Genomic DNA, 11,166 nt, shown 5'->3' on the forward strand with positions numbered 1-11,166 from the left:
AGCCTCCCGAGTAGCTGGGACTACAGGCGCTCGCCATCTCGCCCGGCTAGTTTTTTGTATTTTTTAGTAGAGACGGGGTTTCACCGTGTAGGCCAGGATGGTCTCGATCTCCTGACCTGGTCTCGGCCTCCCAAAGTGCTGGGATTACAGGCTTGAGCCACCGCGCCCGGCCTAACTTACCTGCTTTTTAAGGGGACCAGCCACTGGAATGGGAATCTTCAAATGCACATTTATATTTCAGCAGCGTTTCTTTAGCCTTATTCTCCCAATGTTTGGATGCAAGTTTCTTGATAATGTTACCAGCAGCAAATCTGTACAAATCTGTGGCAACTTTAATTCTTGACTCCTAAGAAGAAAGACTTTAACCAAGGAGCGTGAGACAGAAAGAGAGACTGAGGCAAGTTTTCAAACAGGAGTAAATGTTTATTGAAAAGCTTTAGAGCAGGAAGGAACGGAAGTAAAGCACACTTGGAAGAGGGGCAAGCAGGCGACTTGAGAGACCAACTGCACAGCTTAACCTTTGACTTGGGGTTTTATACATTGGCATACTTCTGGAGGATTGCATACTGTATTAGTCCATTCTCACACTACTATAAGGACATACCCAAGACTGGGTGATTTATAATGGAAAGGGGTTTAATTGATTCGCAGTTCTGCAGGGCTGGGGAGACCTCAAGAAACTTACAATCATGACAGAAGCGGGAAGCAAACATACCCTTCTTCACATGGCAGCAGCAAGGAGAAGTGCAGAGCAAAGAGGGAAAAAAATCCCGTATAAAACCATCAGATCTCATGATAACTCACTCGCTCTCAGGAGATCAGCATGGAGGTAATCACCCCCATGATTCAGTTACCTCCTATGACACGTGGGGATTATGGGAACTACAGTTCAAGATGAGATTCGGGTGAGGACACACCAAACCATATCACATCCCTTCTCCCATGATTCTTCCCTTGGGGTGGGCTGTTCACATGCACAGTGGCCTGCCAGCACTTGGGAGGAGCCGCATACGCAGTGTTTTTACTGAAGTTATGCACATGCTCACTTAAGGCGTTCTTCCTTACCAGTAGAATGTTCCTAGAAGGTCATATACTAGTTATACTCTGCCATTTTGCTGCTTAGTGCACATGTGTGAGCCCACTTGCCCGACTCCTGAGTTCTTATTGGGAAGGTGCTTATCACCAATTTCAGGTTTTTTCTATTGTTGGGAGACTGCCATTCCCTGGCACCAACTGCAACTAGTTATTATTTTAAAGATGTAGTTAACAACCACTTGACCATCACCTGATGGCCACCTGACATTCCTGGTAGTAGGGGGGCTCTCTCCTGCCCTGCTCATGTCTGACTAGTTACCTACTGTAACAAAACCTCTCTAAATACCTCTCTTTCCACTGAAGGATGTTGCTAGTGGCACTCCTAGATTCTCCATCCCTTGCCCACTTTTCTCCAAGGAGGAGATAATAATCTGATCATAATGATCATAATTATAAATGCAAGAAGGGCATTGATGATTGGTGGGATTAAAGAAGGAATGGGACAGGCTCAGCTCAGCCCCCTCCTCTCTGGAAACCAGCCTGCCTATGGGAAAGCCCCTCTTATCTGTTTATTAAGTGATGAATTTGGTAGGGAGACCTACTGTTTGGGGGATTGTGAATTTGTTTGGATACAGATCTGAGCCACATTCTCTAATCTAGTTTTCAACATCAAAGCTAACATTTAGTGTCTGTCTGGGTCACCCTTTCATCTAGTTGTATTTGTTTCCAAACTTGGGCAAGGAGAGGTGTGATTTATTGAACTCTTTAGAATCCCAATAACTCTCTGCTGGTTGATACAGGTAGACTTTATTATATGTTTAAAGGACATTATAATGCATAGAAGAAACTTTTCCTTTGAAATCCACATGTTGTCAGGGAAAAAGTAGTAAGGAAGTTGTTTGAACTTCTCCTTTAAAGAGTGTTTAGCAGCATATCATTTTGCAAATGAATTTGTATTATTCTCAGTGGCTTGAATATTTAATGAAGCCTGTCATTAATACCTCATAGAAATGCAAATCTGTGTTGTTTCCCAGGATTTCTTCTAGACAGAGGATTAAAACCCTCTCTAGAGACACATTCTCATGGTGCTGGAACTAACAAACTAAGCTTTCCAAAGAAGAAAAAAGAATTTTGGAGAAGCTTTTTTTTTTCTTTTTAATTTCACTGTCCATGTTGTTCATATATTATATACAAAAAGCTTTACACTTCACCCACATTTGTGCATGCATTTGCATAAATAAAACTTGAGCTATCCCTCATGGCCACCTCACTCTGCCCTCTGCTCTGCACGTCTGCAGGGGTCTGGGTCTTACGGGACACTTGGATCACCACCCACCCAAGAGGGGAAGACGGAGACCACACAAAGATAACGTGAAAACCTTAGCTCATGGCAGGCATGTAATAAAGAAGACCTCTATTGGCTGAAGAGTGATGAGGTTCATAAATTTGGAAAGGAGACCTTTATTTCTCGTAACAGGTTGCAGCCTGCAGAGGGGCAATTCTGACAGGCTAGGAAGCATAGCATCTGGTTATAAGCTGAAAACAGGCACTTAGAGAAGGGGGCAAAGGAAACAGGAATTTATGCTAAACAGGGTGGCTTAATATACATATGTAATAAGCTATGGGAGAAGTCATGAATATTTATGAAAGGAGAAACATGCACAAGTGTTGTCATTGAGCTTCATGCCCCTTCATGGGTCCTGTGTCTCCACCCAAATCTCTTATTGAATTGTAGTTTACATAATCCCCACGTGTGTCATTGGAGGGACCTGGTGAGGTAACTTAATCACGAGGGCAGTTACCCTCATGCTGCTCTCGTGATAGTGACTGAGTTCTCACGAGATCTGATAGTTTTTTAAGGGGCTTTTTCCCCTTTTGCTTGGTACTTCTCCTTGCTGCTGTCATGTGAAGAAGGATGTGTTTGCTTCCCCTTCTGCCATGATTGTAAGTTCCTGAGGCCTCCCCAGCCCTGCAGAATTGTGAGTCAATTAAATCTCTTTTCTTTATAAATTACTCACTCTCAGGCAGTGCTTTATAGCAGCATAAGAACGGACTAATACAGGTCCCATGTACAAAAAAATGGTGGTGCTGGCATGATCTGAGGGTGGTGTTTTCTACCTTCTGACATCAAAATGTGAAGTAGAGGACACTAAAGCCCTCACTGAGCTTCCTCCATAGACTGTCCAGAACCAAAACTGTATGCTGGTCCTACAATCTGTAGTCAGTGTGTGTTATCAGGAAGGAATGCTAGTTGGTTGCTTTGTCAAAACAGCAAAAAGGAGGGGCAGTGTCAGGTAGTTGGTTAATATCAGGGGTGGAGTCTTTTGGAAGAGCTGATTTCTATTTAGCCCTTAGGGAAGAAAGCCTAATGATGGTTAGTGAGGGAGGAGGTGTAGCAAGGTGTGTCCAACCTCCCATCCCATTATGGCTGGGAACTCAGCTTCCAAGGTTTCTCTGGGGTCTTCTTGGCCAACAGGGGGCCCATTCAGTCAGTTAGGGGACTTAGAATTTTATTTTTATTGATCACCTTTTACCCAATTCTTGCCATGCCTTGCCCATCACTCAAGTTTTTCCTGTTCAGGGACATCCAGCTCTCTTGCCCTTCTCACTGTCTGAGGGGAAGCTTGTCCCTGACAGTTCAGGGCCTCTGCAGTATGGGTTCTTCTCCCCCACCTTTACGGCTTCATCTCCCACTTTCCCTCTTAGCTTTTATCTAATTCAGCCTCACAAGTCTGTGTAGGGCCCCCTGCCTCCGTGCCTTTGGTCATGCTGTTCCTCTTCCTGAATGCCTGGATCCTTCAGTGTCTGCTTCAAATGCCAATGTTGTCATGACCTTCCCTGACCCCTCCACCTTCTCCTTTCTCTAAACTACATAGCACCATATATGGAACCTCCCTTATGGAACCCACCATATTCCACCTTCGGTAATAAGAGTATTAACACCATCACCACCACCAAGGACAACAACAGCAACATTTGTGAAACACTCCAATGTGTCAGGCACTGTTCTGAGCACGTAAAAGTATTAGATTATTTAATAATCAGAATAACCCTATGAGGGACTTCTGCTTGTGACCAACACAGAATAAAAAGTATTGGAATTACTCCTTACCTAAAACAAAACAAACAAAATCTATGAAACAGTGATTTTCAGGACGCTGGACAGCAGTCAAAACTGATCCCTAAGAAATAAGAAATAAAGGAATTCATTCAGCCCTGTCATTGTCCCAGCTTACTGACCTAAAAGGGTTTCCAGGCTGAGGCACAGCAAGAAGGCAAGGTCACAGCAGGTCTACTAGGGTAGACCCCTTGAGTAGAAGAGACAAAGCTAAGAATTTGGGAGAAGCCAAGTCGGCTAGATTTCACAGGACAGAATCCCAGAGAAGAAAGAGCTGCACAGAGAAAATTCCAGAGGTGTCCACTTGGTCCCCTTGAGTATTCTGCTGAGACCTGCTCAGCACTTCCATGGAAGAAAATTGCTCAAAGCCAGGGGAAATACCACCCAAAATAATTAGAGAGAAGAGTACCCAGCATTCACACCAGGCTGGGGATAGTGACAGTTTCTTCCAGCCAGACTACAAAGCCTCAATTCAGAGGGCATCAAATATAGTACTCAAAAGGGTCTTGCCTCGGCAGTGGAAATAATGAGCCCTATGCTGGTCCTACATAAAAGAGGTTAAAAACATAACCCAAAAGGTCAGCCTGTTTCCAAGTAGCTTAACTGCATCTCAGAACAAAGCTAAAGAATGATTATAGAAACACAAAAATATCCAGGACCCAACAAGGTAGAATTTACAATGTCTGTAGTTCAGTTAAAAAGTACCAGGCATGAAACAAACAGGAAAATATAACTCCTCATGAGGAGAAAAAGCAACCAATTGAAACCAGTCCAGAACTGACACAGATGTTAGAATTGACAGAGAATGGCATTAACCCATTTATACCTAGTGTTCCATTATTGGAATGCTAAGCTTGTGGGAGTTGTTTATATCCTACTGCTCAAGGTCATCACCAAGTTCTGATTTTTCACACACAAAAAATTGCAACCTCCAGCATAAATGGGGTAAAGCAGTCATTATAATTGTGTTTCATATGTTCAAAAAAGGTTAAGTATAAATATGGAAGATGTAAAAAGATATATCTATATGTCTGTATTTACATCTATATCATACATTTTTTTTCTCTAAAAGTTTGATTTGAACATACACACACACACATATACGTGTGTGTGTATGGGAATTAACAGCAGATTAGACATTGCTGAAAAAAATTAGTTAGCTTGAAGATAATAGCAATAGAAACTATCTAAAATGAAAACAGAGAAAAGTGAACAGAGTACCAGTGAGCCATGAGACAACTTCAAGTGGCCTAATGTGTGGGTAATTGGAATTCCTGGAGAAGAGGAGACAGAAAAAGAAGGATGAAAACATATTGGAAGAATTAATGGTAAAATTTTGCCTAATTTGATGACAACTGTAAACTCACAGATTTAAGAAGCTCAGTGAATCCCAAGCATAAGAAACTTGAGGAAAATTTTTCCAAGGTACATCATAATCAAATTGCTCCAAACCATTGATAAAGAGAAAATCTTAAAAGCAACTAAAGGAAGAAGATACATCTTGTACACTACAAAGCAAAGGTCAGGGTGACAGCTGATTTCTCATTTCAAACCTGCCACCTGAAATTCTTTATTCAAAAAATACATCTTTCAAGAATGAAGATGAAATAAACGTTTTAGACTTACAATGCTGAAAGTTTTCCTTACTAGGAGATTCATACTGCAAGAAATGTTATAGGAAATCAGGCAGAAGGATTTTCATAACAGATAGAAATCTAGAACTAAGGGAGGAGGCCACCCCTCATGCTGTCTTATGTCCAATTTCTGCCTCCAAAGAAAGAAGAAGTAAAAACTGAAAGGCAGAAATGAAATCCACAAGCAGACAGCCCGGTGCCACACCATGGGCCTGGTAATTAAAGATGGACCCCTGACCTAATTGGTTATTTGCATAAAAAAGGCACTGTGAAGATCCCTGCCCTGTTTGGTTCCTTTCTAATTACCAGTGTGTGCAGCCCCTAGTCATGTACCCCCTGCTTGCTCAATCGATCATGACCCCCTCACACGGACCCCCTTAGAGTTGTGAGCCCTTAAAAGGGATAGGAATAGCTCACTCAGGAAGCTTGGCTCTTGAGACAGGAGTCTTGCTGATGCTCCCGGCCAAATAAACCCCTTCCTTTTTTAACTCCAGTGTCTGAGGGGTTTTGTCTGTGGCTCTTCCTGCTACAGAACCACACACAAAAATGAGCAATGGGAATGGTAACTACATGGGTACTTATGTTAGATTCTCTTTTAATTTTAAAAGTCTTCCAAAAATTGACTGACTGTACATCCAATGGAATATTATCCACCATAAAAAAGAAATGAAGTTTTGATACAACAAGTAGATGAACTTTGAAAACATTATGCAAAGTAAAAGAAGCCAGACACAAAAGGTTATTCTGTAGTTCCATTTATATGAAATATCTAGAATAAGGAAAATCATAGAAACAGAAGATAGATAGTTGCCAAGGACTTGGGGGTGGGAGGACTGGGGAATAATTGCTTAAGAGGTGTGGGGTTTTCTTTTGCTCTGGGAATGGTGAAAATGTTCTCAGACTAAATAGAGGTGGGGGCTACTCAATCCTAAATGTCACTTAATTGTTGACTTTAAAGTAGTAAATTTTATGTTATGTGCAGTTCACTTCAATACAAGAAAATTTTAAAGATTAATTGACTGGTTTCAATGAAAATAATGACAAAGTAGTATGAAGTTTATAACGTATGTAAAATTAAATGTATAGCAGAAATAGCACAAGACCAGGAAGCAAGAAATGGAAGTAAATTAGCATAAGGTTTGTAAGCCAAGAGTATCTGAGACAGGTCTCAATCAATTTAGAAAGTTTATTTTGCCAAGGTTAAGGACACACCCATGACACAACCTGAGGAGGTCTTGATGACATGTGCCCAGGGTGGTTGGGGCACAGCTTGGTTTTATACATTTTAGGGAGGCATGAGACATCAATCAATACACGTAAGATGTACATTGGTTTGGTCCAGAAAAGCGGGACAACTTGAAGCGGGGGCTTCCAGATCATAGTTAGGTTAAAAGATTTTCTGATTGGCAATTGATTGAAAGAGTTATTGTCAATAAAAAGGAACATCTGGGTTACACTAAGGGGTTGTGGAGACCAAGGTTTTATCATGCAGATGAAGCCTCCAGGTAGCAGGCTTCAGAGAGAATAGATTGTAAATGTTTCTTATCAGACCTAAAGAGTCTGTTCAATCTGAAATTCCAAAAGGAAGGACGGTATAAGGAGGCATGTTCAGCTCCCCATTCCCATCATGGCCTGAACTAGTTTTTCAGGTCGACTTTGGAATCCCCTTGCTAAGAGGAGTAGTCCATTCAGGTGGTTGAGAGGGGGGCTTATAATTTTATTTTTGGTTCTTGTAGTCCATATGAAGTGATATAATATCACTTGAAGGTACCCTGGGATAAGTCAAAGATGTGTACTATAAACCCTAAAGCAGCCACTAAAATAACAAAACAGAGCTATAGCTAATAAAGCAACAAAGGGAGGGAAGGGGGAAGCATAAGAGCTCCTCAACCCAGAAGAAGATGGTAAAAGGTAAATCTCAAAATAATTATGTTCAGTCAAAACAGCTAGATAGGTTGGGCACAGTGGTTCACACCTGTAATCCCAGCACTTTGGGAGACTGAGGTGGGTGGATCACTTGAGGCCAGGAGTTTGAGACCAACCTGGGCAACACGGTGAAACCCCATCCCTACTAAAATTACATAAATTAGCCGGGCATGATGGTGCACGCCTGTAATCCCAGCTACTCGGGAGGTTGAGGCAGGAAAATCGCTTGAACCCAGGAGGCAGAGGTTGCAGTGAGCCAAGATTGTACCATTGCACTGCAGCTTGGGTGACAGAGTAAGACTCTGTCTCAAAAAAAAATGAAAAACAACTAGACAAAAAAAAAAATACATACTGTATGATTCCCCTTATTAAAAAAAAAAAAAACTCTAGAAAACGTAGACTCATCGATTGTAAGTGAAAGCACATCAGTGGTTGCTAAGTGGGGGGCAGGGGGTGGGTTTACCAAGAACATGGTTCACCACTACCCTGGTTGTGGTGATGGTTTCATAGGGGTAGAAATATGTCAAAATATGTCAAAATTTATCGCATTGTGTACTGTAAATATGTGCAGCTTATTGTACAGAAGTTATACTGCAATAAAGCTGTTTTGATTAAAACAACAACTACTCTGTGTTGCATGGTAATATTTTCTCCACTGTATAGATGAAGAAGCGTAGGCACGCAGAGCTTAATGATTTGCCTGACGTCAAGTAAACCCTGGGCACCTGGCTTAAAGTCTACATGGAACAAAACAAACAGAGAGAAGTGAGACCGCTTCAGAGTGAACTATAGACCCAAAGGACAAATAGTAGAATTTCAGGAAGGGAGGATGGGAGGACATTTCCGTCATTTCGGAGAGCACGAACCACAGACACAAAGCGCATGGCGTGTAGAGCGCAGTGCGCAGTTGGGAATGGGAGTCCCAGATGTGCGTGTGTGAGTGGGGTAGGGGCAGAAGAACAGACCAGACCTGTCCAGGGGGACCTTGGCTGGGATTGGGGTAGGGAGCTCCTTGGATCCCATGCTAAGGAGTTGAATTTCCATCCGCTCCGCTAGGACATGGAAAGACTTAGAAGTGTTTTCAGCAGAGCGATGGGCTCAGGTGACTCTTGAGGATGATAGGTATGGAATGAAGGATGGCTCCCCAATCCCCTTGGAGTCTTCATAAGCAGGGACTGCCTTGTCTGATGTTGCTCCCTGCAGGTTCCCAGTGCATCTCCATTGTAAACTTTCGTGGTCCTCAGAATCCCAGGTCTGTGAACTCTGAAAGACTGTTCTCCTCCACCCTCCTCTACTCACTGCTCTCTGGGTTTGGGTCCATTCCTGTCCCCTCCCAGGTTCGAGGTGAATTGCTGCGGGAGAGAGTGCAGCGGCTGGAGGCACAGGAGGGAGGCTTTGCACAGTCACTTGTTGCTCTGCAGTTCCAGAAGGCAGCCCGGGTGACCGAGACCCTGTCAGCCTACACCGCCCTCCTCAGCATCCAGGACTTGCTCCTGGAAAAGCTGACTGCGTCTGAGATGCTGACCAAGTCGGCCTGCACGCAGATCCTGGAATCGCACAGCCGGGTGAGTGCAGGCGCTGGGAAGGAGGGGCGGACAGAGCTGGTTCTTTCTGGTACCTACCTCTGCATCTTCCCCTGTGGAGTAGGCTGCAACCCCTGTCCTGTCTATGCTGTAGGGTTGTGATGAGGATTAAACAAAGTGACTTATTGGAGAGTACTTTGTACTCTCTCAACCAAAGATGGCTCTATTTCATTGCTCTGAGAAGCAACCCTTTTGGATTTTAACATCTCTGAACCTTGTCAGTTGCCATGGTTTCGTTGGCAGTATTGTTTCTTTCATTATGCTAGGGAGGACAACAGTGTATCTTCCAATTAGCATATCCTAAATGCAACAATATATTGGGTTATTTATTATTTTAAAAATTCTAATTATTAGTGTTATCACAACATGCTACATTCTTTCCAAAATGTGAGAGGTATATCCATAAAACAAAAGCTATTGTAATAACTGTTTGGGTGACTAATTTTAGGTCTTTTATGTGTAGATTTTAGAATTCCATTTATTATATATTATTATCATAATTACCTATAGTGAGGAAAAAACCCCTCGCATTTATTGAAACCCTAGTGTGGGGAGGGAAGCACTACTAAGTTGTGAATAGACATGCTCTCACTTAAGTGTACATAATTCTTTACTTAGTTATTAAGATTATTACTGAAGCATAATTAATAAGGTACAATTTTATGCTACTTTACAATTATGCTGTTTGTCATTATATTCATTATTTAGCTGTGTGGTAAAGTAGATCTTGTTATTATACTCAGTTCTCAGGTAAAGAAACTGAGATTGGGGCAGATGGCAGGTCAAGTTCTTTGTGAAGACCACATGGCTGATTGTGAAAGGAGCCAGGAATGGAATCTGTTTCTGACTTCAACCTATTATGTCATGTCTATGGACTACACCAGTTGAGTTTGCCATGTGAGGTTCCCATTACTTTCTTTAAAACGTAACAACAGTAGATGCTGAAAGGTCTAAAAGTATTTCGGGGGTGGGCAGACACTATGCACCCTGCAACTGTAACAACTATTTTAGGGATAGAAAGGAAGCAAAAGCATTGTAAGTAACTCCAGCGCAAAATAGCCAGATGCTGGACATATAAAAATGAACGTACTTTTAATGCTTTGTGAGCTCGCAAGGGCCTATGGAAGAAAATCCCTAAAGATGTGCAAGATATATCCTAGATAAGGTGAACTCACAGAGATAGGTGGGGGCAAATTCAGAAGCCAGGTTTACCTCGGAACAAAGGCTGAAACCTGTAACACAGAGACTTGGGATTAATTTTGGAGGAATGGGAGATGAGGCTGTGGGATGTCTCAGTTAGTGAGAACACCGAGCGAGGGGTGGGCGGAGAAAGCCGCCTGCTGGCAGAACCCATCTCCACACCTGCTCCAGGTGAAGCTCTTCCTGTGAGTTTGTAATCGAAGGCCTCTGCTAACATGAAGAACAAATCCAAATGCATTTTAACCATCTAGTCACGAAATCTCCGAGGTGATAAATTAAATTAAAATAATTTCAGGTTAGTTCACTGTCTTCATGCAAAGACAAATCCTCTCCAGAAAAAAAAAAATATTCTCAATGGGGTAGCTCAGGATTTCCATAGATCAAGTTCAGCCGAATGTGAGCTCTCAATTGAAGAAAAAAGTCACCACACACAGAAAGCAGCAAGGCAAGGCCGGGCGCGGTGGCTCACGCGTGTAATCCCAGCACTTTGGGAGGCCGAGGCGGGCGGATCACAAGGTCAGGAGATCGAGACCACGGTGAAACCCCGTCTCTACTAAAAATACAAAAAAGAGTTAGCCGGGCGCCGTGGTGGGCGCCTGTAGTTCCAGCTACTCGGGAGGCTGAGGCAGGAGAATGGCGGGAACCCGGGAGGCGGAGCTTGCAGTGAGCC

The 11,166-nt window shown here is 42.8% G+C and overlaps 1 protein-coding gene across 1 annotated transcript in view; it reads left to right on the forward strand.

The window, feature by feature from the left end:
- The window catches only part of EVC2 (Ellis van Creveld syndrome 2), a gene marked incomplete at its 5' end in the record, with an annotated part of 146,739 nt that overhangs the window by 111,450 nt on the left and 24,123 nt on the right, over positions 1 to 11,166 (forward strand). Inside the window, one exon of the mRNA XM_011935424.1 lies at positions 9,051 to 9,278. Coding sequence (XP_011790814.1) covers positions 9,051 to 9,278 — 228 coding nt within the window. The remainder of the gene's footprint in view (positions 1 to 9,050; positions 9,279 to 11,166) is intronic.

Source organism: Colobus angolensis, unplaced genomic scaffold, assembly GCF_000951035.1.
Source record: "Colobus angolensis palliatus isolate OR3802 unplaced genomic scaffold, Cang.pa_1.0 Scaffold143, whole genome shotgun sequence".
In the NCBI taxonomy this organism is placed as follows: Eukaryota; Metazoa; Chordata; class Mammalia; order Primates; family Cercopithecidae; genus Colobus; species Colobus angolensis.